Source organism: Lasioglossum baleicum, chromosome 1, assembly GCF_051020765.1.
Source record: "Lasioglossum baleicum chromosome 1, iyLasBale1, whole genome shotgun sequence".
Classification (NCBI taxonomy): Eukaryota; Metazoa; Arthropoda; class Insecta; order Hymenoptera; family Halictidae; genus Lasioglossum; species Lasioglossum baleicum.
Window position 1 is genome coordinate 21,688,864 of NC_134929.1, and position 27,943 is coordinate 21,716,806.

The 27,943-nt window shown below is 42.7% G+C and overlaps 2 protein-coding genes across 5 annotated transcripts in view; both read right to left on the minus strand.

Moving 5' to 3' along the window:
• Gasp (Chitin binding Peritrophin-A domain-containing protein Gasp) lies at window positions 1-10,667 on the minus strand. 2 transcript variants are annotated; one of them, XM_076424410.1, is made up of 4 exons: window positions 10,393-10,667; window positions 5,693-6,094; window positions 4,057-4,270; window positions 1-508 (listed from the first exon to the last, which is right to left on the minus strand). In XM_076424410.1, the coding sequence occupies exons 1-4, from the start codon at window positions 10,430-10,432 to the stop codon at window positions 445-447; spliced, it is 720 nt and encodes a 239-aa protein (XP_076280525.1). In that variant the 5' UTR covers window positions 10,433-10,667; the 3' UTR covers window positions 1-444. The 2 variants fall into 2 exon arrangements, with proteins under 2 accessions (XP_076280525.1, XP_076279669.1); XM_076423554.1 differs by lacking the exon at window positions 1-508 and adding an exon at window positions 851-2,221 and having other exon boundaries at window positions 10,393-10,665.
• The window catches only part of LOC143207169 (uncharacterized), a 25,768-nt gene continuing 8,347 nt past the window's right edge, over window positions 10,523-27,943 (minus strand). The window contains exons 6-8 of one of the 3 annotated variants that reach the window (XM_076421569.1): window positions 26,814-27,787; window positions 14,919-26,678; window positions 10,523-11,703 (exon numbers count right to left, since the gene is read on the minus strand). The gene's annotated coding sequence lies outside the window, so the exon portion shown is untranslated. Of the gene's footprint in view, window positions 11,704-14,918; window positions 27,788-27,943 lie in introns of all 3 variants that reach the window. The other 2 variants (XM_076422326.1, XM_076420759.1) reach the window with 2 other exon arrangements.

Consider the following 27,943-nt stretch of genomic DNA (forward strand, 5'->3'; position numbering starts at 1 on the left):
TCACAGTCAGGTATGGTCATTTATTTATATAATATTTATTTACACAGAAGTCTATGTCATAGTAATTTGGTATACAATCATGATCATGAACGATGATACTGAAGATTAAAAAAAAAGCATGGTGTATGATCCGGTCGATTTTACATATTACAATAATAAAAAATATATACAATACAATCAAGCTTCATTAATCATTTGTTATTTATCCACACACGCGTTTGATTTCGTTCAATTCAAAGATTCTAGGTATAGTTTCAATATTTTTAGTTCGATACTAAAGTACTTATATAACTTATTACTAACAATAAGCTAAATTAAATTATGTTAAATTTATTCTGTCCGTACCATAAGATTTTTGTAAATCTTTCCTGCTGAAAGATCGATGAATTTTGATCTGTCCTAAAACTGTCTCGGCGATTTCCCATGATCCCTCGCATTTTCTTCTTACTTTTTCTTGTATCCCAGTTTACGTAGAGCCTTCAGGTCCACGTCGCCGTAGTACTTCTCGCTAATCAATCAATTTAAACTTGTTATTCATGGAAATACTGTTTTTATATTGCTGTACACATCTACACAAGCCAAATCTTATCTTATTCGTTCTAAAATAGATAAATAAAAATGTAAAATAATTTTTAACGAGATCCCATGCAATAAAATGAAATTTTAAACATTGTAGTTCAATATCTTCTGTGGAGAGCTCTTAGAGACAAACAGAAAAAAACATTTAGTTAAATGTGCGCTGAAAAGAACGCGTGCTGTTGATTAATTCGAACGATCATGCAGCGGTTAGATCACCATGAAACGATGTGGGGGATGGATCGAGGGTGTGGTTGAAAACACATAGAATCGGTTTCAACGAATGTTTTTCCATTTATTATACGAATCTTTCACATTACTTACAAATACACGGATGAGTCTAGCTTAACGCAAGCATGCTCGACCGAGGCCAAGAGTGCGTGGGGCGGTTGTGGCAGCCTCGAAGCGAGAGAATTTCCCATTATCTACGAGATTTTCGCGATCGATTTCCCTTGGACCGAACGTCTCACGACATCGAAAGAAGCACGTGGACGTGAAAGAATGGGAAGAATGGAAGAAACCGATGAGACGATACGACCGTGAATTTCATCGAACACCGTGGCACAAATCGAAACATAATCAATCTCCCAATCGCAGATCTTAAACGTTATCCCGGGCTCCGACGAGCTACGATCAGTCTCTTAGTAATTTCATTAGTAATTTTAATAAAAAAGAAACAAAGTCAAAAACAAAACAAAAATGGGAGCTGGGAGCGTTAAGATCGCTCGGGGAGGATTATAAATAGAAATTTCTAGACGCAGAAACTTTACAATCGACGAATTTCTCTCGGTTGCTCTTACCGGGGTTCCAAGATTGCTCCCTGGTACAGTAGAGCCTCGCTGGTTGCACGAAACGGGACCGAAATGCGTGCAACAAATCACGCTATCTATTCTCCCCACTTCGTGGCCACCGCGATCCCCGACCACGAGTCCCAGAGGTTCTAACAACCGGTAGTGGGGGTCGTTGGTATGCAACGAACGAGGTTTCCGTGGAATGAACGGGGTTGCAACGAGCGAGGTTCTACTGTGATTTCGAAGATTGTAGAGCTGGACGAGAAGAGGCGATCGAGCACTCTTGACTCTCGGCGTGACATATATTTACCTGTAATTATGAGAGCGGCCTTGAAGTCTCTTGAAGTCTGTGAAATCATACGATGACACGATTTCCAAGTGTGCTTCTTTACATATAGCAATCGGTTACTCGATTCTCGCGATTAGGTTCAGGCCGCCTATCATAATCACCAGCACATATACCGAGGTATCGAACACCAGGGCTGTTCGCTCGAGATTTTATGAGTTCGTGTTTGTGTTTGCGTGTAGGTACGTGCGCGTGTGTATGTGTGTGCGTGTGATCAGGGAAGAGAGAGAGAGGGAGAGAGAGAGAGAGAGAGCGTTTTGTGAAGGATGGGGAAAAGGATGAGAAGATGCGAAGAAAGGGCGGGGAGAAGAAGGGGAATTAGAAAGGCGAAGAAGGGGTTGAAGGGGTTAGAAATTATTCCTGGGGTGCGTTGGGCCTCGCAGGTGCCGACGGGGGCCTTGGTTTTCCCTGACCTTGGGGCTTCCTGATTTCGCCTGAATTCTGAATTCCGGCAAGCAGCTCGCTCTTCCTGATGCTCTTCAGGTCCAGGTCACCGTAGTAATCCTCACTGCGAAGCAGAACCGGGAAAAATCCGGGTGTTAGGTCATGCGTGACGTGTGCCACCTCCGGTGCGTGCATTTCGTGTTCTCAGTTAATCACGTTCATACTCTTGATGGAACAGCCTCGTTCGCTCTTTAACTCGAAACACTCATAACTTTTGGACCACTAACCTCCTAGGATGGAAACTAGGATTTTCAGCATTTTCTCGCCAATATCTACTGGATTACATAGGAAAAAGGAAAAAGTGCAGCCCAAAATGTCGTTCAACTCTTCTCAAACTTCTTATTGAAGACTTGCAATATTCACTTAAATAAATTGGCCGAATGAAATGCAGAATGAATATTATGAAACAGGTATGTATTGTTTCTCTTCCATCAAGAGCAATCAATGAGGGATACCACCCACAGATTCTTTTTTAGCATAATCTCAGACATACATTCGATGTGTACACAAGGTTAGACAGTTTTGTTGTTAAGTAACGGTATCGTTATTATTAAGGATGTTGTTATTAGAAACAATTTGAAGATTCCTTCTTATTAGTAAACTGCAGAACGAAGAGAGGCGACGAGTTGTTTTTACAAAAATTAATTGTTCTTCGACAGATTCGTTATCTTCGAATGACGTCTTCTCCCTATTAGTATAATTCGATTCATCCACGATCTTATTTAGTAGAACATCAAGCAGAATAAAGTTTTTATTCTCATGGTTCGTAATCGTGTCTTAACTTTCGATTAAGATAATAATATATAATCTCTGGATAAGAGAGAGAAAGAGAGAAACGATTAGCAGAGTAGCTCCCAGAGAAAGTGAACGAAATGAAGTTGTACTTCAGAAGTGTCGATAACCAGTGACGCGGGAACGAGGAAACGGTTGATCGTGTTCTATGAAAATAAAATGATCTCTGGGATTTTTCGAAAGCACGTTTCGCGTGCAAGCTTTCACACACGTTATTCCTGTCTTCGCGCGCCGCGCCGGGGCATTATATAAATATTGTGTTACCAACATTTCGACGGTGTTACGCAAAACCTATCAACCCGGTACACACGAGAGAATATCCGTTTAATTGCGTCACCCGAAAAAGAAGAAACACCTGACGGGACTTTCAGTCGCGGCGCGTGTCTCACGAGTTTTTAAATACTGTAATCAAACTCGGTCTATATAATACCCGGTTTGTCCAGAATTTGTTTTTACGTAACGTCTGGACGCGAAGTTTCTCGATACATTTCGATTTAACACCGTCTCCTTTACTCGAACGTCGTTAATTACAATTTCAAACTGGTGGTGACTCGACAAGGAATTTCTCGGGCTTTCTTCTTTTCTATTGGGAAACGAAGTTGGACACTTCTAGCTCGATGGCTGGCTAGATAGCGATCTTGATCATTTGCGCGTGACAGTTCCTGATAAGTAGGATTTTATTCGATTATGATATACATATTAGGAGAAACACAGAACGGAAGAAAATGAATTTTTATTTTACCCTAGCTCGAAGAATTCTCATTTTTATATGAATATATACTTTATAAACGACGAGTCTGGTCATTGCATTTACTTGAATCAGTTTTCTCACAACAAATAAAAGTTTTGTGGGGATTCTTCAGGAACCTGCAAATTCTGACTAGACATTAACAGTAATAAAGGGGTTGTTTTCATCCTGGAAGTTCAAAAAATGGCAGGAAAAAATGTCTTCAGAAACCTGTAAAATCTGACTAGAGATTAATGAAAACCTGGAGGTCGAAGAAATGGCGGAAAATATTGATATTTCTGTGGGGAACATATTGAAGTCTCGTGTGAGGATACAAACCACAGTAGTTTAACTTTGAAAAATGATTGAGAAGGACTCACCATCCGGGAACGTCCTCGGGGTCCTCGCAGGCGCCGCTGCCGTCGGCGTCACCGATCTTGAAGACGGTTCCGATGGGGCAACCGTACTCTCTGGCAATGCCCTCCAGACAAATGTAATACTTTCTGCAGTCCTCGGGATGGGCGTGTCTGCTGAAGCTGCCGGATGCTCCGCTCACTTCGCCGGCGGCCGGACAATTGAAACCTCCCGCGACCTCTGCGCAACGCGATCAAACAAACGGTGAGATAGAGGCTCTAGAGAGGATTCTCCGATCGGAAGTCGCACAGATTGTACAAAGTCAAAATAATGATTCTATCTGTGATGGCAGAAAATCGTCCGTGAAAATGCATATTTGGTTCGAATGCATTCTCATTACTAGACTGCGGATCTTTATGTAATTATGGCTTTTGAAAATTTTCGAAAATGCTAGGATATCAAATGTGACAGACTTTAGTACAATAAGATTCTATTTTATTCCACTTTCTTAGAATTCGTCTACAAAAACTGAAAACTCCATAAACATCCGCAGTCTACTCGTTACTTTATTTTTCAATGTTTCACTGTGTGGATGCTTGGTGTGCGTTCAGAACGGTTCGGAACCGTTCCGATATAATTGACAGTGGAGCTCTCGGGAGAGGTTGAGAGGCGTGGTGAGAGTCTCGCAGCAATTGTCCGACAGTGGAAGCCGGTGAATGGTAATATCATGGTTCGCCTTTGAATTCTATCGGGCGAAGATTCCGGCCGTGATGAAACGCACAGGATGTGCGTGGGGGCTATTGTCACGTATCGTCGATCGAACGCGGACTGGCATAATGAACGAGATCGTTGCAAGATGGCGTGCTTGGTACCGCCATTGCGGCGAACCAGAACGATGCTCGCCACGGGAAATGGGCCGCTTACTTTCGAACTGACGTAATTTCGTTCGTTTCTCGAAAATTGGGCTCCGTTACACCGTAAAACGTTCCTTCTACAAGGAAAATGGCTGCTTCTCTGAGACGCCAATGGTTAGGACAGTCGATGATCCACGGTGGAATTTACAACGAAAATTTAAGCAGATTTAAATAATAGAGAATTAAAGGAATTGCAATCAGGAACAATTCGAAACTGCATATGAAGCGAACGAGGTCGCGATCTTTTTTTGATCATTCAACCTCGAAGAGACTAAAGTAGATCTCGCCGCTGATGGTCAGACAGAAGCAAGAGGCAACGAGTTTCCTCTCGTTACCATGTTATTATCATGCGGAATAATTGATGCGCATTAATAAATCCGCTCGCGGCGCGAGAGGACAATGTAATGATCGAAGAGAAAACATGAAAGTCCTGAATAGAAAAACTAGCGCACCCAGTAATTGTCTGAAAACATTTTTCAGACTTTTTCTCCGGAGCGATGATCATCCACGCTACACAGCAGATGCAAGACAGTAGAAGAAAATCGAAAGCCACGGAATGCTGATTTCACTACGGTTATGCGCCTTTGACATTTCCTTGTTCGATGGCGGACCGTGTTTGCGCGAACCGTTTAGGTTTAGACGTTTTTCGCCACTTTGACTTTTGCAGCACAATAATTTAAAACAATCAAAATACTACTCCGCGAGACTAATTGCTAGAATGGCTCGAGTACAGTTAGGAGACACGTACCTTCGTTCTTGCACTCAGGCACCTGGTCGGCCCACATGCAAACTCTGGCTTCGCGATCGTAGGCAAGTCCAGGGCTGCACTGATACCTGGACGACTCTCCGTTCCAGCAGTTCCAGAATACGTCGCATTTCTTATCGTCGGCGAAGATGCCATACAATCTTGGACAATGGGGCGTGTTGATCGCCGGCTCGAGCTGCGTCCTCTCGCCGCAGTCAACGTTGTGGAGGTAGTCGCAGTTTTCGGTGAGGAACTTGCTGTCACTTGCGTCGAACGCGAGTCCGTTGCCGCAGGTTTTCAACTCGGCCACGTTGTTGTCGCATTTCCAGTATTTGTCGCAGGATATGTGGTGCGGGTAGAACCCGAAGTCGTCTGGGCATTTGAAGGACTCTTGGCCATTCGCGCCTGTAAACAGTCAATTTACAAACTTTATCTCGGAATTTAATGATTCGTTTGAGTTGTCAAGTCTTCAATTCATATTCTGTAAGTTAGAAAAACTTTCGTTTCTGATGAGGATGATGACGATAGAGTACTTGAAAAGGTTTGGAGCAAACTTTTATCCCAGATGTGCGGCTGAGAACCGTTTCAGGCGGAATTTTGGTCCTAACTGATTGTGAGACTGAGAATGATTTGAGATCGAATTTTGGTTATAGCTGAGACTGAGAACCAAATGATAACGTGTGTAACAATGCTTAGATTGGAGCGATCAAGCTTTCTTGCAACACAATGATTTATTTCCCTGAAATCTAAGAACTTGTTTTCCATTGTTCGAAAGTCTAACAATACCCGATATATTTGTTGTTCCCGATCAGACTTGATTTACAGGCATCTGACTCACGGACTTGCGACTCGATGTATTAGTCACGGCACATTGATCACGAGACTAACGTTAACATAAATCGCACGATAAACGGGAAAGTTCAATGTTACCGTAAATAAGATACCTACACCTTTTGCATTCCGTTACATTTTTAGACTTTCCGATAACGAAATCGTGTTCGCGATAATCATTTCGATCATTCCGGAGAATGGAGTTACTTATTCTATAAATAAAAGCAATCGAGACTATTTCACTTCCTGAATCGAGTTGTACGACCATGCGCATTGTACAATCACGTCAGCTGCATAACAATGACTACAAAAACAGACCACAGGCATTTTCATACTGAAAGGACAGTTAAGAAAGATCTGATAAAGACTTCACACGACGTTGGAATGTGCATGAAAGTCTATTGAACCGCGGAAAAAAGCATTTCCGTAACGAAGGAAACAGTAAAACATGCTTCACTTTCAACGTGATCATGCTCGTTCGATTCCCATACGTAGAGCAGAACTATTACAATATTCCTATCTGTTTCAAAATTTCGAAAATGTTGAAACGCAACGTCGTAACGAAGTATACAATTACCGAGAATATTTATGCGCCAATAACTTTAACGACGCACAAACGAGCGATAACATCGAACCCGTAACAACCGGCGATAACTTCCTTTTTATTCGTATCTGGATAATATGAAACTGGAACTGTTTACCGCCCGGTTGGAAGGAAGCGATTAAAACACGTTATTAAACAAGAACAAGAACAGAAAAAAAAGAAGTTGCGACAATCATAGAACAGTTGCATCAATTTATGCTAATTAGACGGTCGCTGGGAATCGAAAGTAAAGGAAGGAAGCTTTTTATATTGCGGTCGCGGATTTCAGAGATTTCTGCTTCGAAACGATTTATTACTTTAATGAGGGATAAATTGAATTACGTGTTTTGCTGTCGGGATTGATCTAATCGTGGTCAGATTCTCTCTCTTTCCCCTCCGTTCAGAGAAGTAATCCGCAGGTAAAAATCTGTTCTGCGGTTACGCCCGGTGCAAGATTTAATCGTGCCAGGGATCTCGCGGCATAATCGAGTACAATTTTACCTGTTCCGCAGACATTGGGAAATCAAATTGATTGTTGCCAGAAGAGACCGCGCTTCCTCTTTTGGTTCATGGAAATTTCTAATTAACTGCGACTAGTATCGCTGAGAACGAAGAAATCCATGCAAAAGTTAAAATTGTGTAAAATTGAAAAATGGCTGAAACGCAAGTGAAACATGATTTACAGACTCGTTATGGACTACGCTCTCACGCGATTAATTTCAGTATCGACAACGGGGAAAATCATGGAGGGCTAAAAAATGGAGCAAACGAAACGTAGCTTACAGAAATGTGATTTTCCAACAAGAAAATGAGATAGGTTCTCGGATTGTTAACTGAGGTATTTACCCAGGAGAAATTTGCGAGGAACTAAAAAAGACTTGTACAGGCAGTTCAATGAACGTACGTTTCTAAACGACACTAACATTACCGACACTCGGACCCAAGTTAATTGAAGACTTTATCGATCGTATGATATGTTTAGACTGCTATTAGTATGAATCATGCGGCAGAGGAATTTCCGTCTGTTCCGTGATTTCCAGTGTGAAACAGGAAATTATTCAAATGCCATCGACTCTTACTTTCATCTGGGAAATATTGTGTTTACTGCGACGGTTGCGAATTAATTATTTATCCGACTGTGTTCCGTGGGAATCTAGCTTTCCGATCGAAGTAGAACGATTTTTATGTTGCCGTTGCATAAACTGATCTCGACCGGTCGTGTACGTTGGTAATTAATGTTCAAATTAAATCGGCTATAAAAATGATAATTTTCAGAGAAAACTGATAGATGTACTCTGAATTTACATTAGATTGCTTAATCAGATTGGATTCTTAAAGATTCCCCGATTTTTTTCGGAATCATTTTACGATAGATAGCCTGACGCTCAGTTTAGTTGACGAAATTAGATGCTTCATGAAGATATCGAATAAAATTTGTGCAAGGAAAATGCGAGTATTAATTATCGACAGGCCGGGCGCCTGCCGTCGTGCATTGTCCTGTGGCCGGCAATTACGACTAACAATCTGTTATTCTTTTTTCGCGGCGTATGATGTCTGAATAACCTAAACGTCTTATGTAAGGACACAAACTGACTTTCGCCAGGCGCTTTCACTTTGGGCCTAGAGCCAGGCCCAGCTACCAGCTGCAACTCCAACACGGCTCGTGACTGGGCTCTCCCGTCTCCCAGCATCCCGTTCACTCGGCTCTCCTCAACACGTTTTCCGTCGTGCGTGTTTCTCCTCTCTTTTTAGTCTCCTCGTATATCTCCTCATCTCTCTCTCCTTCTCGCAAGACCACGCACGCATACATTCGCCGTTCGTAATTTCGCATACGCCAGAGTAACACCGTTCGCAACGGTGTGCGTGTGCTGTATTCACTTTCATTTTTCTCGGGATCGCCGCGCCACCGAAACACTCGTCTCCGATCCCATAATAACCTGTTGTTCGATTAACGATCTCTATGCGAAATTAGCTCCGCTTTACTTGTTCTTTTTTCTTTATGTATATTTTTAACGAAGTATAGACAATTTTATTGAAATGTTCCAGACGAGAGAAAAATTAATTATTGAAAACTTGATTCCCCCACCCTCGATGTTTTTCGGATAAAAATTTCCTTCTGTATTGTTTAACGTTTTCATGAAGCCTGTTTTCTATAGTTGGATTATGCTTCAAGTATGAATTTCGATGGACGATGGACAAACGTCTGACGACGATGGTGGTCGGTGATAAAAAGAAGGGTCAAGATCTGGGCCAAGGTTATCCTCTTGCGACAAGGAAAGTCCGTGGAAGGGGATGAAAAAGAATGCAAATGCGGGTCGGGAAGGTTTCTCTTCGCACGGAAACTGAATCCGCCTTTCGATCTCGTTTCAACGACAAGATCGTTCGCAGAAGCGACCAATAAAAACGTGCTTCGATAAGAGTCGTCAACAAACCACACCATATCTACTTCTAACTACCTCGACAGACTTCGACACGCAATGTTCAACTATTTTCTACTGTTTTCTTCTTTTCCGTCGACGTACCGTAAATGAAATTTTACAAATGGGTCTATACGATAATTGCATTCTATCCGTCACGTTAACTAGCTTTCACTGACTTTATGGCAGATGTTGATCTAGCACGGTACCGTATGGCGTGTCGGTTTCCACGTATCGCAACTAGAATCTAGTCTTGAATAAAATATTACCAAAAACGAGATTAGAAACTGCACGAGCAGATATCCTGCTCCATATTGCGCACGTTCAAACCGCCACTAGAAAGCTTAAAATTTCACTGAAATTTCAATTTTTCATGCAACTCGAAGTCCCACTTTCTTCTACTCTTTATTATTTTCTTTTCCAGATATTGTAACCGTTCTTCGGAATTTTATTTCTTCAAATATTCTACTGTCTAATTATAAAATATTTTCTGGCCAGTGTGTAACAGAGAGTAACAATAAGAAAACAAACGATCCCGAAAGCCACGGTTTCCTATTTTCCCTGGCCATCGAACAACGAGAAAAACCAATTACACCGGAAGAGTGCACTCTCTCGTGGTCCACACGCGTATGTCACACACTTGGTTCCTCCACTTCCGGTGAGAAGAACCGTCGTCAATAACACTTTTAACCAGAACGAGATAATCGCGTAAGTCCGGATTTAAACGCGTCGCCCCCAATGCTTTACTCATCATCATCATCATCATCATCATCATCATCATCCTGCTCATCATCATCCTCCTCATCATACGTTATCCGTGATGAGCGTCTCGCGTGTATCTCTCGCGATTATGTTGGTTGGCGGGTACGTACCGGCGATCAGAATGGCGGCAATCACGTAGTACGTCCTCATGGTTTGTGTACGAGACTCTTCCCGCGTGGTATACTTGGCGTGGCGGAGAAATTGAAAAAAAGAAAAACCCGTGCGCGTTTCGTTTACTTCTCGAAGATGCGTTTTCCGGACGGTTGCGGCTTTTTTGTTGTTGTTCGTTTCGCTTTTTGTTCGACGAATCGGGAAAGAAGAGAACCGAAAGAAGAAAAAAAATTTGCGATCACTTTTGCGGGCACAGGCTCCACTGCGCAGAGAGAACTCTGTGTTTGCGGGCTGTCGTTCTCCACCTTTATATAAGTCATTGGTCACGTGCTGTTCCTCTTCCACCTCCTCCTTAAAAGCCTCTCCTCCTTTTCTCCTCCTTGTCACTTGAAGAAGTGGTACTATGTTCAACTATATACCGATACCCTCTACCTCTCTCACCTCACCCCTCTCTCTTTCTCTCTTTCTCTTTCTCTTTCTTTTTACACCTTCCCTGTCTTTTTCGTCCCGACGACGCCGTTCTCCCTTTCTTTTTCTTTATTCTTCCCCTGAAAATGCCATCCAAAGACACCTAACCGAGGCCCGGTAATAACGCGTCCCTCTAGCTCTCTCTTCAGTTTCTTATCTCTTCTTCTCTTTCTTCTGACACGGTCTCTCTATTTTTCGCACCGACGACGTCCGACCTTTCTTTTAGTTTATTCTTTCTTCGAAAGCGCCCGATGATAACGAGTCCTTCTAGTTCTCTCCTTTTCTTTTTACATCTTTTATTTTTCTCTGAAAGTGCCATCGGAGCAGAGCTCCTCCACAGAGCTGGGTAAAACAGTATATTAAATAGTAGATAATACATAATCCGATTTATTTTGCAGTACACGTACAACTTTAAAATTATTCATTTGATTTGATGTATTACATTCATATGAATGCACACCAATGAAAAGAACGAACTTCCACGAAAGCTGCATCGATTTTGAAAATACACAAAATTTATAGAAATACGTAAAAAGTTTTCTACTTTCTCCAGCACGGTAACAGAGACCCATTAATAATACTTTCCTCTGGCTATTTCTCTCTCTTTCTCTTTTTATCTCTTGAGCAGTGTCTTTTTCTATCTCGGTTTTTGATCCTCTCCAGGTTGCACACTGTTTCAAAATAATTTTTTCCGCTTCGCCGATGATCCTCGATCGCCGTCCCCTCCTTTGTTTCTTTTTGTTGCTTTCGTTTCAGCTTTTTTTCATCGGCAACATTTGCTTTCAGGGACCGGGGATACCAGTTTCCAGTCGCGGCTGGTTTTCACACGGTCCAACGAAAATCTGTGAATCAGGATTTCGAAGGTGAGAGCATCCGTGGATCCTTTGTTCCCTCTTATGTGGATTTTGGAACGTATCGGTGAGTCGAGCACCTTTTTCGTACAGGGTGATCGCGGGGGAGTTTATAATCCAGATTAAATAAGACTGCATGCATGATTATTAGCCAGCGGATTTTATACATTCATAACAAAAACATATCATACTTAATTGTTAAGTTAATTGCACACAATTATATGAATGGTGAGCTATTTGAATGGCAAAGTAGTTCGACACGTTTGACATCTTTTTCTTCATTCATGTAAATAATTACAATATCTTATAAATACGAATAGTCTCGTGAGAATGACCAGAAGAACGATTTCCACATTTCTTCAGTCGCTGTTACGAGTGCAATTAAGTTCCTTTCGATTTTAAAAAATCACATGACATAAGAGGCGTCCACAAAAAAAGACTTCATTATGCTGAATTAAGAGAAGCTCGGCTGCCAGCTTATGCACGATTATTCGTGCGAGTGGAATCGATTTCCATAATCGAGGACGAAAATATATCCAGAGATACAATTTGTGCTTTTTACAGCCATGTTTTGCATGCCCGTCAGACAGAATTGTTTCCAATATATTTAATCAATATCATTAAAAAACAAAAAAAGAAATAGATGTGTAAACGAAGAAAATTTCAAAGAACGAGAAACGAAGAAGGAGTCGTTTCTTTTTATTCGCCAAATCGCGTCGAAATTCGTCGAATCCGTGCAGGTGCGACTCAGTTTGCGTACTCAGGTGGTGTGCTAGCATGGTCGCACGATTTGCAGAATATTGACCGATTGCTATGCGATCAGAATAATAACCGATTGACCGGCGACCGGCAATCGGCAATCGGCGGCGGCTGGCTGTGCAATATATAAAATAACGGGGAACGCTGGGAGGAGACGAAGGTCGAGCATGATCGACGTGACTCACCGTGACACCCAGCTCAGATACAACACCCTGTTCTGCATTCCGATAGAGGTTATCTGGCAAACTGCTACTCGTTAGGGCCGTTACTTTGGTTTCGGTCGCAATCGGCCAGAAATAGATCTGCGAGCAGGATCCGTACGATCTATACGTGATTCAGGCACACAGCTACTTTGTAGGTGTGGACACAGTGGACACAATGGACAAAGCTACTTTGTACGGCGATACTCCTGTCCCGAATGCATCGCACACGTAGATATCTCCATTCATTTAAAAAATTAACAGTCCAACGTGTCTCTTCAGGAACTGTCCAAAAAGGTACGGATCAGATTTCGTGGCATGGAACTTGATATCCCTCGTATAGCATAAAATTTTATCTTCATCATTTACTGAATAAAACAGGCATATCAAATCTGTTTATTCAGGAAATAAAGTTGGATTTTGTTGTACGATAGAAATTGTGAATCAAACATTAATTCGTCGAATTGAAACCGAATATGTAAATTGAAAATGCTTTTAGTTTTTAGAATTTATTTTGATGCTCTTTACGTTATATTCGTTAAATCATCTAAAAATGAAAATGTCATCTCGAAGAATTGATTTCTGGAAATGTTCCCTTGAAGAGTTGATTTACGGAATTAGTATAATCGTATTAGTTCGATCGGTTCGGTACTTCGAAATTCGTATCGATGCAAGATGGTTCTTTCCACGTACTTATTTTCGGGTTCGCCGGTAGAAAGTCGATTATATCAGATCTAGACTGGTCCCCGTGTAGCAGGTACTAACACGGCACACCTGCAGGTGACTTCTTATTAACACGGATAGGAATGTTCGTTCTCGAACTCGGTATGTCGAACGTTTTATGTGAACGAGAGAAGAATTTCATCGTACGATTTTCGTACGCGAGAAGATGCGCGTTTACGATTTTTGACAGGCGCCGGCGAGTTTTATCGCCGGTCGATCGGCCCGAAACGATTCACATTTATTTCCTTACATCATCCGTTCGCGTTTCTGGCACTTGCCGCATTTCTTGTACAAGAAAGTTCCAAGGATTTTGCAATTGTTTCGTCAGTTTGCTCTTACATCTTGCGGTGAAGTCTGGGTTTGGCTCTGCCACGGAAACAAATCGATCGAAAAGAGAAAATAACGATCCGACTGACTTCTCCATAATTATTAATTTACCATTTTGATTCGCCGATAAAAATCTGTCGAGAACACTGTGTTATCTTCGTCGTCGTCATTTGAACAGTGGTTCTTAATGGCGGTTTCTTGCGGCGTTTAGAATTTCAAAAATGTGGTAAAAGTGGAAAGTACAAGCTAGTGTGTGTGTGTGGTCCGGTATTTAAAATGTCACGAATGTTCCCACCGAAATCCAGGTAAAGGTACGAGAATACTCGAGTCAGAGACGAATAGGAACGTATTCTAATTCAGTATAGTACTTCCGAGGAGACGATTTCAATCATGGCGGACAGGCGCATGTTAATGCCGGACGCTTTCGACGACAACGGAACTTTCTCGCTCCGTTTAATCCAGTTTCACGAATAAATCGCTCGCGCTTACGTACACACATACGTACGCCAGTTTTATATTTCTAACGTTTGTAACAATTGCGGAGCAGTGGTTTGAAAGGTCATAATCAAGGCCGCGTCGCAGAGGATCAGCGGGGAACCATGAAAGCGGATAGAAATCGAAGTCTTATAATGCGCTTATGAACTTGTTAATTAATTCGCGTTCCACCAGACAGTTTCATGTTCGCAGCCGCCGCCGGCGCGGTAACCACCATGTGTAACAACATTTTTGCAATGGATTTTCCTGGCTGATTTTTGCCATGCGTTTTTTGCCCGAGCGCAAAAGTGCCTACCTTTGTTCTTTCGTAAACTGCATTTAATGCTATCGCGATTACTATCGCGGCTTGCGTGTCGATCCTTCGCAGCTCATTTTATATTTTCTGTGCCGCCGTTTCCGAAGATTTTCACTTCAGATTATATCTACAGAATCTTCTCTTTATAAATTAAAATACAATCATGGACGTTTCAATCTTTCTTCTTTTCTTATTTTAGGGGGGCGCGATGTTATAAAAAATAGTTTAAACAGCATCCCCAACGAAATAAGGACGAAATTGTTTCGTTGCGGTCGAAATCAGGACCTGGCACGCGAGGTTTGCACAGTGTCCGGGGCGACTCGATGATGAAAGAGGATGCATTGCACCGGATGGCTAATGCACAAACACCTTCCGGATAACGGTAAAGCTGCGTCAGTGTTACTTACCTGCGAAGGATGCAGGTGGTCACGCCTCTCATTGATTAATATTCGGCTGTGTAAGTCCCCTTAAGTCGACCGATTCGAGTAGGACTCCACACCGGTCGTCCTCCTCCTCGCAACCTCTTCTCTCACCTTGCCCCCGAATCCTTACGTATGAACTCCGCCATTACATATTCATAAGATTCCTTTTGCAGTCCATTCCCATAGATGTTAATTCCCCTTTGTTCGAAGTCAATTGGATCAACCTATATTCCGAGAGAAAAATTCGATGGCGGACGCTTTAAGCCGGGTACACACTTTTTGCGAGTCCTTTGGATTGAATCTTTCTCTTAAATGAATTTTTCTCTTGTTCTGGGTGTAGCTTAAAAATATGAAAAATCTTAATTAAAAATCGATTCAGACATACCGAGAGCAACGACAACGCGGGAATTAGCAGCAAGCGTATACTCAGCTTCATGCACTCGTTCGAGTCTCCCAAGGAGAGCTGGAGACACGAATGCCAGATCAGGCGACGACCACGATGAAAATAACCGGCGCGGCGTTATAGTTTCTGCTTCTTAATCGAAGTTTTCCCAACCGTGTCTCATTTCTCATGATTTTCTCAAGCTAGAACGAGTTGCCATAGTTTCGGACGTGGGCAGACATCGCGCTTGGGAGAAATTACGGGCGGAAATTATTGTGCAAGCTCCCGTAGACTAATTAACCCTTTTACACTCGGACCTATTTTAACTGAAAAATTAAACATTTCTTTCGACCGAGAATAATTCCATTCTATATTAATTCTCTTCTTTGTATGAATATGAAATTGATATAATACCTCACACAATACTTACATGTTTAGTAATTGATTAGATACTAACATATTTAGTAATGTAAACAATATTTTGAATAATGGTACAGCAATTTTTAGTGGCGCCTCGGAGTCGCCACTCGAGTGCTAAGGGTTAATATACTGCGGATCTTTTCTTTCCAATGTACCATACCATTTCAAATTGAAATGAAATAATTCTATCAAAACAGTCTATTAAATTAATAATTCTATTAGATAGTCTTTCACTAAAATTTCTATAATTAAACTCCGGATTTCACGCATTTTTGACAAAAATGAGAAAAGAAGTTTCACAATGTACCTGCGGCAATTATGTCACTAAAGTGCGTCTAATGGACGAACTTCTTTTTAAGCTCGTGCATCAGGTTACGATAGCTAGCGATTACATTTTTCATTTTTGGTATACAAAGGGTAGCAGAGTTTGATACCACGTTCCATCGAGTCACCGTTACGCAGACGGTTCTTTTGTATGCGGGCGATATCAATTCGCGTCACCGGAACCGACGCGTCGCGCCGGCGATGTATCAAACTCAATTCAGAGAATTATGTACGGTGCATAGTATAATTATATTCGTAATTGACGTAACCGTGTGGGTCTGTATACAGTGTTTGATTTATGGTCAGTGACACGCAGCCGCGGGGCCGATAAATCATCCTTCTAAACGCTTTTAGAAGGAAACTTGCGAAAGATTGCGTATGATTTAGGCTCTTCGTTTCAGCGTCTATCGTGGCCGAAGATCTCGTTACATACTCGGCCACGGGTTTAGCGGGTTCAATGCACGTGGAAAGCATTCTGCATTCTTAGCCGGCCTGCGAATTGTTTCTTCTTGAACGCAGGCTCATTAATGCTGCAAACTGCATACTGCAACCTTTCGGTCGAGTCGAGTCGGATTATGTTCATTGTAATTGGGAGATTCAGGTGGAGGGTTGTATTTGTTTAATGCATTTTCTGCTGACATTTCTACCGCATCTTCAAATATTTGAACTGCGTCTTCATCAGTGGGAGAAATTGAATATCTTTAACTAAGGAATAGCATCAGCTTTATTTGTAGATGTATATAGAATCGTCCTGCTAGTTTAAGAATGTTTGTACTCGTTTGTGTTGCATCGTCTGTCGGTTCGTGTTCGCTCGCTAGGTTCGCAAGAAGTTTGAAGTAGACGTGGGTGACTTCAATGCTTGAAAAGCTCGGTGCATCGCATGCACGTGTAACACGTGCGACGACGCGCATCCGTTTGCGATCGGCACGCGACGTTGCGGTTCGGTAGCTGGCGTCATCGTCATCATCCTAGTGGTGGGTCCAAGTTCATCGTAAACACAACCGTCTTCATCAAGTGGCTGCACGGTCTTTTTAAATTAAAATCTTCTTAAAAAATTAGTTTCACATTAAGCTTGTATCCATCGAAATTTTTAACAGCATGTTTTCCAAATACATTTCCACCCAATCCAAAAGAAGATGAATATTTCGGACTTTTTAGGTTAGAACATCAGCTCAACGAGAAACCGCAAGCATCTCGTGGCCAAAAATTCCGCGTATTGAACTTGGACCCATCGCTAGAAGGGACTAGAGGCCCGGTAGCGTCTCGCGGCCGGCGCAACTCGAGGTAACGACCGTCGAATTGCATAATGCATCGAGAAACGATGCACGAGCGTGCCATCGCGAAACGATTCTCGCCGGGAACGGCGCAGGATAGGGAACGGGGTGGACAGACAGGCTTTTGCCAGCGTTGGCAGCGATGGCAGCGACCCGGCATCCTTTTATCTGGCACGGCGCATCGTTCGCCCTGGCCGCAGGAGTGAAAGTCGAGTGCTAGGCGATCAACCGTCTTCAGCATCCAAAAGCTGCACCTTCGACGCCGTTCTTATTACACGGTATTCGTGATCTCATCGATTATCAACGCTCTCGTCGTTGTCGAGATCCTCTGCACACGAGACCCTCCATTCTCGGTCCGTGCTAGACACGAAATACTCGAATCCTTTTTTCATTTCTTTTTTTTCTTATTAAGTTAATAGTCTTCGTGATCGTAATACTTTGCACGACGGAATTGCTACGTGCAGCTCTTTGTGGAACGTGAGCAGTATTTCGTTGGGGAAAAGTCATTGGTTCCTTACATTATGCATTTAAATTATGGTATCGTCAAGGAACATTTTAGTCGACGAATGACATTTTTCACTGTAATTTATGAGAACGACTACTAATTTAGGTTTTCCAACCTGTAGCAATAGTGTCAGACAACGCAAGTGTCAGACAAAGGTCGTCCCTGTTGCTATTAGGGATATGTTAGCTGAAAGGTCTCGCGTTCAACTGTGCTTTTCGTTTGTTGCCGAGTTAATTTGAATAAAAACGTCGCGTCCTTTAGTAATCGTGTTCCGAACGGTAGACGACGACGGCCATTGCGATTGTACGAGACTTTGGCAATCGAGAAGAGTTCGTCGATGGCTGCGTAGCCTAATCGATTGAAGCAGTCGAGCGAAAGATCCGGGTACGAAGCCTTGATTCAGCTATCCAATTGTTTTCGTCGTACCTGGACGAAATGAATAACAACGAAATTATGCAAATTTGTCATTTCACAGAGAACTATGGCGGAGATAAGCGAAATCACAATATAATCGCATTGATAACGAAACGTCATTCCTACAGAGCATAGAGAGAATACATTCTAAACGCTGACCGGAATGCATAGCTAATGCAATTATATTAACCCTGAACAACTACATATAGCACTTGGAATTTCAAGGAATATACCAATATTTTTATTCTTTTTATTTCTTGTTCCGCGTGCGGTTATCGACAACCTTGTCGGTTTGTTGTAGTCGGCGATTGCATAATTTACAATCGATTGACCTAGTTGCACGGCAGTCCTCGTTCGCAAAGATTTTTCTTGCTAATTTTGATTATCTAAAAAATTATCGATGTTTAAACCTCTACGTGATTTTTAATAATACCTCAACGACAGTCTCCGCAAGTTTATCTGAAAGAACGCTTCCTCGTAAAGGATGCGCAAGGTAAAAATAATTTCCGTGCAACCCGCCGCGTTCGCGAATTCAATAGGATCTCGATATCGTGGTATATGATCGCGGAGGGAACGCAAAATAAAAATGCAAACCGCGTTCAGGGAGGAGCTTCCCTGATCGGCATTCTTGTAGCAGCTGAAAGGTGTGCGAGCAACAGCAAACGTTGACGATGAAACCGTCGAAATGTCGTAGTTGCGCTCGGCAACGTGTCAACAACCTCGTTACCCTCTTTCTTTCGCGGTAACGCAGCCGCAACACTAATTTCTACACGTCGATCGGCCCCATCGTTCTTCTCACTAACAAAGCCCGTCGAGGAATGAAGCTGGAATAAAGTGAATTTCACTTTATTCTAGCTTCATCCCAACATCGGAGGCAACGCGGTTCTAATATACCGAGCCGGACGTGCAAAAAGAATGCGAAAAGGCAGGGAAGGGTATGGGAAAAGAATACCGATGACTGTACAGTGATTTGCCAATCCTTTGACACGATCGGGTTCGCAGGGAGAAACGTCCGACGAAAACTGGGGGACACTTAAGAGTCGCGACGCGCAGAGTCGGGCCCGGAGAAAACCGTTTGAATGCTTCGCGGAATAAAACAGCCGGATTCTCGCGAAAGGGAAAAGACGTGTCAGCCAGACGGACTGACAGACGAACCGACACCGACGTGAATATCTGGGCTGGTTTCGAAATCACGGGAACTTTCTTCGAGCCTCGGCCGAGGTGACATTTTGCCATTGCTGCCACAATTATGATCCTTCCGATCGTTTGCACCGTGAAAGATCTCTGGGTAACCATTTTTCTCGTACACTTTAAACGAACAATGCTGAAAGAAACTTTTCGGACAGCCTAATCATTTTTCCATTGCATAACGGTGCTTTGTTCACTCTATTATTCACTGCGTTATTGCTTTGTAAAGATGTATCAGACAGAATGAAGCACAACACAGAATTGCAGATAATCCTATCAGGTGTTAAATGAAAGAGAAATACGGGATAATTTCTCAGTAGATAAAACTCCATTGTGATCCAGAGTGATTCAATTGGAGGGATCTTGATTGCGAAACAGCATCGTTCTCATCGTCCCCACATTCCTACGAGATTCGCGAACGATAACAGGCAATAATAACGATGAGATAACTTTGTGTACCTAAAGTATTGTTTTCGAATTAGCAGTTCACACGAGAAGCTCGTTCCGTTATTAATATTTAAGGGTTTCATTTGCTCGGAGTAATTAATGAAATCGGAGTGAAATGAAATTCAGACGAACATAGTTTAGAGCTCATCAACTCTGTCTTAACACTGTCGCTGGAAAGAAATTGTACAGGGTGTATGAAAAGTAATGGTCATCCGTTCTAGGGGTGAATCTACACCTCTGGATCGGTGGACATTTGTAAAAGAAACTTATAGCAAAGAAAATTGTTGGTAAAGTTGCTTTTTACATAAGTTTTGCAAAAACTTTGACAGCTTATATATCTCAATAACTATTTGTTTGCGACATTGCGACTCCTTTCTAACTTTTTCTCTTCTCGATGAGTAGAAGGTATTGATGTAAAGATAAACTTCAATAGGAGAAATTTTCTTTGGTAGAAACAATTTTGCGGAAAGTTTCTTTTACAAAAGTCTACCGATCCACAGGTGTAGATTCACCCCTACGACGGATGATCATTACTTTTTATACACCCTGTACCAGTTCTCGATCTTCTCGATCTTCTCGATCCTCTAAAACTATCTCAATCGACAGTGAAAGTGACTGGCGATCGTTGCGCGCGCTCGGTTTCCGAGCCGGGAACGTTCGAATCGGAAAAACACGATGATTGATTTAATGCGTTCATCTCCCGTTTCACCGGATAATGACTCGCGATAAATTACTAATACGCTCATTATACTTGTAAATAAAATCTCTGATGTCGAGTCGGACTCGACAAAGGAGTGCAAAGGGTTAAATTCCATTCGTAAAAATTTGCCGATTTGTTGAACTGAATGTTGCGCGCGGTGCAACTCGTTCGTTGCACAGAGTGCACACGATCCACGTGCAGGACAACGGGTATTCTAACGAGAAACCGCTAGATCTCGTGGCCGATTAACCGAATGGAAAGAAGGAATCCTCGCGAAGAGCGAAATCAATGCAACCAGCGCAGCGGCGCGGCGCGGCGCGTCGCTGTTGCACTCCGTTGGTGCAACAAACCATTCCGCGATAGCTGCATTCAGAACGGAACCGAGATTGTTCGAGATTTTTTTTTCCTGCCACCAGCCAGTCGCTCCTCGACGCGTTCTCGTAACTCTCTTTCTTTGCGATCACGTCGACGATCTCATTTATCTTTTATCTGCACTAAATCGATACTCAATTATTTCTTGCCAACATCATGTTTTAATTACCTAATGGATTTTCGAATAATTGTGAATATGATGCAAGTGCACGTCAAAAGCTGGATAATCATATATTGATTGATTTGAAGAAATCTAAAATATATCGAAAAATAGTCGGATAAAAATGAATCGACTCTGAAGGACCTTCTTGAGTTGGTTTTAAATTGTGTTCCCGTGGGAATTTTTTCATGTTTGACGGCTCGAATTAATCGTTGATGATCGTACTTTATGATAGGCCTGTTTTGGCTTCAAACAAAATTCGAAATTGTGTCGAGAAAATGAGGAACAAGTTGTTTGTTCAATCCAACACAATGCACCTTGTCTTATAATTACAAAGGATAATTAAACGGTACGCAGTTTCAATGGTGGCCCAGTTTTCCCCATGATAAATCTGCAATATACTCATCAAACATGAAGTATATAATCTACTAATTAGTTTACGAGAACAGACCTTTCTTTTCTATAGCACTTTCGCATCAAGTAGACCATGCGAACTTTATTGGTCTACATTCAGGCCTTTGTTAGGCGGTATTTTAAATGCACATTCGCCGCTCAGAAATGGTTCGTTCATTATCCTTAATATTTCCAATAATTAGCACGTCAATTTCTCGGAGAATACATTTCTGTAACTTTCTGCAATCAGATTCGTTCGCGTTGAATAATTAAAAAATTCCGATTAGACCCGAGTCGCGTTTGTATTTTCTGTTCGGCCGATCTGTATGCGATTATGACACGAAACGTGTTAATCGATGATCGTGAATATGATGTAACATTTTTCATCGTGCTAGGAGCACGGCCGTTATGTCACGTATAATGTAATACACGCGTACGTGAACATAATACTTTAATCACATCGTTATGAAAGAATGCATTGTGGATACAGCGTTCAATTATTCCATTAAACTTTAGACTTCTTGCTCGCATATTATCAGCAGTTAGACTACTGCGATTTAACAAATCAATTGAAGAATTGCAGAATTTAATTATGCCGAATGAATTGGAATACTTGTTTACGTATTTCGCAAAGTCAATCACCTGTTAAGAAACGTTATGCAGAAATCATGAATGATTCCCACGGTCGATGCAATTATTCCGGGAACGTTGCTACTTACAAGCTGCGTTAAAATACCGTTAGCATCTACGATAATTATATCAGATCGATTACGTCACGCAGCCACAGTTGGTTCGAATTCAAGGATACACTAACGAAATTCGCCCGGAGTGTTTTACAGTCGCGTAAACGGCCAGAGATCGACGATAGTCACGGATTTAGGCGAACACGTAACTGTAGGCTATGTTACACTTAGAGCTCTCTTTTTATTCTTGGACCTTGGTTCTTGGAAAGTGATCCGTCGAAAGAAAAATTTCGAAGAATTCATTTCGAATGATTTCAACGCAGCAATAAGGATGTTCAGGTGGATGCAACAGAGAACGGAAAATTTTGTTGAATTTTTGGTGAACGCTGTTGCGGAACATTATATAAACCGTTATGGATATTTCTATATTTATGAATCAAACGGTTACATAGTTGTCGCAGATACGGCGGTTCTAAGCAATCTGTTACTACACCCTGTCGATTACAGTTCCACGTATCGAGCACTTACGTGTCTGCTTCCGTATTCAGACGTGCCACCTTTAAACAGTTACCGGCGTCGTAACAAATTCGTAATGCCGTTTGTCGCCGCTCAGAGAACAACTTGTTGCTTCTCAGAAAGATAAACATCGTCGAAACACTCGTTTCCGCCATTCATCGCTTTAGCATCGAAGAATTCATAAAAATGATAGGCAAACATGTGTGTCAGTAAATATTATCATTTAATTAAATACTAAAGATTTTAAGTAGTCTTGCCATTTTTATAAAAAATCATGATACTGCGATGAAAAACAAAACGCCTCTAAACGAACGTACGGTGCTCGGAACAGATGCATTCAATTGACGAAATCGCGCAGAATGGTTGGCGCGGCGGCGAGCTGAAACCGTCTAATAAGAGAAATCTGAAATGCATCGCACGAACCTAATCAACGTAATTGAGAGCAACTAGATGCGGAAACTGTTACGAATTTCACCTCGACTTCTCGTTACAATCGAGCAGAAAAATGGTTCGTTACATCTTCGCGATGTTTTCCTTCGAGAAAATGGTCCATTGAGTAACCGCAGCCCGACGATGCTTCACTCTCTAAGAACATGAATGGATGCATTAAAACAGAGATCTCTCTGTTGGTCCTGGGATCGACGGAAACTTTCTCGGTTAAATCGATCTGCATTGCCGCTGGGATCGTTCCGTGAACGCACGGATAACCCGTTTCACCGTATTTATCGAGAAAACTGCTTTCGATCGGAGAGGATCAAGGACGCTCAGACGAATCGCGAAATTTCTGTCACAAGCCAAATGCAGATTGTACAAAAATTCATTTTTCCGAGTGCCATCTCTGCCTTACATTTTTTACAATTTCACAATTCCACAATTCTTTACAAATTTGTAGGTTTCCAGAAATTGAAAGGTTTTCCCCGTGGTTGCCAAGCTTCTACCGTCAGCTACCCTACGCGTGGACTGCGAATGCAACGATAGCGCACAGTGTATAGTTAATGGCATTTGTCCGTCGGCCAGTGTCCGACGCGTGGAAACGCGGAGATTAAATATAGAAGCAGGAAACGAATAGCGTGGAAAAAGAGGGAGAGCCGAAGGAAAAGCGGGGAAAAGGATTGGAGAAAGAGGGGAAAAAGGGAACTGGCAGGAGAGATGCATGGGTCGGAATGCGGCATCGGCGCGGCGCGGCGGCCCAAGGAGAACCACTTCGCGCTGCGCCCTAGATATTCCACAGGTATCCGCAGGTATCTGTCTACGATCGCCTCTGTATACATATATCGGCTGGCGTTGATTCTTGCTTCCATACGGTTATAGTTAACAGACAATTACCAAACGCACGTGCACCGTCTTCGAAAGCGAGACAATGCGTCCGCATAGTCTGGCGTACTAATATTAACATTTTAACCGAGGGCGACTTCTGTTAGGACGCTGTGAGGCGCGGCTTCCTTGCTCGCGGCAGCGACAAAATGCTTACAAAGTGCACAAGTAATTAATTCAAAGCTTTGGATGAATTTTTGACCCAAATTCCGAAGCAGAATTCCGGGATGAATTTTTCCGATATCAAATAAAAATCGGCTGGTTTACCTGCCGATTGGAATTCCGCCTCGATCTTTGATAATAACAGGTAGCGCGTGCGCGCGTTTCCTCCGGTACCGGTATCGCGTTCATTTGAACGCGACGAGCTGCGGTTTCTTCCGCGATCGAATCGAAAATAAGTCGCCGCGTGGCGACCGGTTCGCGACCGGTATACTACTACCGCGGGAAGAAAAATCGGCGCGCGTGCAGGAAAGAGCACCGGGAAACGCAGGGTGAAAATGCGATGCGGGGAAAGGTGCAAACAGGACAGCGGCTCGTTTTGCATACGGTGGAAAGCCGCCTTGTGTTTGCAAACCGGCGCAGCGCGGCGCGGCGCCGCCTCTTGGTTTGCTCTTGTTCTTGTTCTATCGCGTGCTTGTTCGCGCTTTCTCCTGATCCTTAACCGCCTACCAATTCGCACTGTGCTCCCAAATCAAAAATTTTGGCAGCACGTACTCGATATCAGCCACTTCTTAACCATCATCCCCCACTCGTTTCCCAAACCTAATTCCTCAAACTTGCTCCAACTTGAAATAAAAATTTTCAGACCGTCAGACCAATGTTCTATTTTTAATTACACCGGAGTATCTTATTGTTAGGAACGGTGAAGTTGCGAAAGGTAATTTTTACGTAGTTTTCATTTCACCTCGGGGCAATTTCGCGCGCCAATTCTCGCACGAAAGCGGGGAGAACAGCGAGCCGGAATGCTGGGATCGGTTGAATCGATTCTGTTTGAATCGAGAGCCGCTTGCTGCGATTTTATGAGGCTTGCGACAGCGCACGTAGGTCACTGAACACGTACAGAGCGGTTATAATCAAGTTAGTCTCTGTAGTTTTACCTTTAATTTCATATCTCGGACGAACACGTAAAAATCGAGAGAAATCAAACATTTCACGAAAAATCTCTATCACTGCTTTCGAAATTCTTATTGTTCTCTTGTTAAACTTGAAATTAGAGAGAGACGGACTTGATACCACTAGTCGAATTGTCAAGATATTCCATCGAACACGTTTCTCCAACATTTACAACTGCCCTTCACCCCTCCGAGGAACTTTGCACGAACAAAAGAAATGGCATCACGACATCGAATGTATTCGACACCGACGATCACGTTTGCCGAAATGTCTGCCTCGCGTTATTCTCTCTTTTTCCCCCGGGATGAAAACATTTGGGTCACGGTCATCGACGACGCGACGAGGAACCTTGGCGAGTCGAATTAAGCCCGAAATTGAACGTCGTGATCCCGATGCTCGCGTTATAATTGGCTGAGAGAGAGAGAGAGAGAGAGAGAGAGAGAGAGAGAGAGAGAGAGAGAGAGACAAAGTCTCTCCAGTCTCGATGGTCTCTGTGCGCGTTCGCCGGGACCGAAAAGACGAAGAAAGCAGCCGGTCCACGTCCGGCCAGTCGGGTGAAAGTCGTCCAAAATGTCACTGGAGGTTAACCTTACCGCGAATATGTACGCATAAGCCGAGAAGGTGCTCCCTCGAGGCGAGCCGAGAGGTTCATATAATATTCTGTTGCGCAACACCTTCGCGGTGTTGCGAGCGCATCGGGACGAAGCCTCGTAAGGTCATGCGATCGTGCTACCCCAGGGCGAGAAGGATTCCGTGCCACAGCTCCTCCATTTTTCACAGAAAACACCGTTTGTCTGGCAGGAAAGTTATTCACATTCGAAAGAATTCCTACAACCCGATTGTAGTTCGTTATGATACATATATCTTACAATATTTACGAATGATATAAATTCATAAAACTCAGCAATACGATCGTATTCCAATCACTGCTCGTAAAGACACAGTTTCAATATGTCACGCGCATCGGTCTCCGTCAGAAAATTCGCGATACCGTAAGATTAACGACACGTTGATCGCGAGAGTGGGCAAAGAATAAAGGCAGCGTGTGCGAGGAGTGCCAAACTGGCGAATCGAGAAGTTATTTCGAAAGAATTCGCAACGAGTCGTTCTCGCCAGGAAGTAGATAAATTCCTCTGGTCGTCGGCGTATTGATATTCGAAAAGTGTACGCCGCGATAGATTAAACGCATCGGTCCGGTCGTTAGCAGGGTTGCGTTTGATTGGTCATCGATTCACGCTTACGCCTGCGAATTATTGGTTACATAAACATCCTCCTATCTTTCACTGGAAAGCGAGTCTGGCGGGAGTGGTCGACGGGTTTATCAGCGAGTATAAACAAACACAAACTTCATCGTGCAATTCGCATGCAAATCTTCACTTTGTGGCCGAGAATCGTAAAATGTTCTCGTATTCGTACTTTGTGAAAGTTTCGGGAGATAACAATGCCCGTGCAGAATTGTTTAAAATCCTTTTATCAATTGTATCCGGATTTGTCTGTGACAATGTTGCTTCTATTGGATACTATAAACAGCATTTACAGGCTAAAAATTATATAAAGAATTATTTGGAAAATTCATTGATGCGAGAATGTTCGGAATCAGACTCTTTGTAAAGTGAAGAAAATAGTAGAACAGCAGGATTATAATATTGAAAATGATTAAGAATGGTTGGTTTACCGGTAACGGTAGTTTGCAAGTATTCCTCTAGCCACGGTACCGTGATATTTTATTGAAAATATGCCGGAGAACGCGCGCACGCATTGTTGAAAAGCGAAGAGAAAGGGAAAGTGGCCTTCCATTTCTCAAGCGTCCCCGACAGCCGACGCCATCGACCTTGCCAGATGCCGATCGTTATTTTCCACAAAAAAAAGTCCCATCGATCATCGTCATTGACGAGTGCTACGTCACCGGTGACAAAATTCAACGACGCTTTCCTTTCCGTTCGATAGCCAGCACCCCGTTCTTTCGATGCAGCACCTCGATGGAACACAAGATTACGCTGAAAACTGAAAATTAAGTATAAAAGGTGAACATTATAAAATCTGTGCTTTTTCGAGTCAAATAGGAATTGTTGTGGATTATTTGAAGAAAATTTTGTTTCACGTTGTCACGTTACTAGAAAAAGTGATCGTCTTACAATATTTTTCTAAGCAGTTTTCCGATCGCGTTGCACGATGCTCCATAAAATCGAGAGAAGAGTCGAGATTCGAATTTACCGCGAGATCATCGTCGTTCGATCTTGCATAATTGCGAAGTTCTCCGATCGCACGAAGCCCGAGAAGCGAGCGAGTGGGCTGTGGTTAATGCGTTCCAGGAATTTAACGAAAGTTTATCCGAGCAGGCCCCACAGAAAGGATCACACAACCGCCCCTCTCTTCTCCCTTCTCCCTTCGAAAGAAGGCCCAGTTATTTTCCCAAAACCGGATTTTCAGTGGACGTTTCTAGAGCGTACCTCGTCAAGATCCGCCCCTGCACGACTATGTATACATACATGTAGTATAGTTTTCTTAGACGGCCGCCTATATCGATGTTGCAAAACCACCGGCAAGGTGACCCAGTTGCGCCTTCGATCGAAGTAGGTTGAAGAACCTCCGGATTTTGTTAAACTCGTTCGTCCCCTTTGTTCTGTCTCTGAGGAGGACGTTGACCGGCTATTTCAACATCCGAGAGTCGCGAAAATTACCGGTTTCCCGCAAAAAAATCCACTTGGGCTCGTTAAAAGGAAACTCGAATGATCGAGAAGAAGCTACTTGGTTAGGGAATCGCGAGACTTCTAAACAATGAGCAATTCTAAAACGATTTTCGCC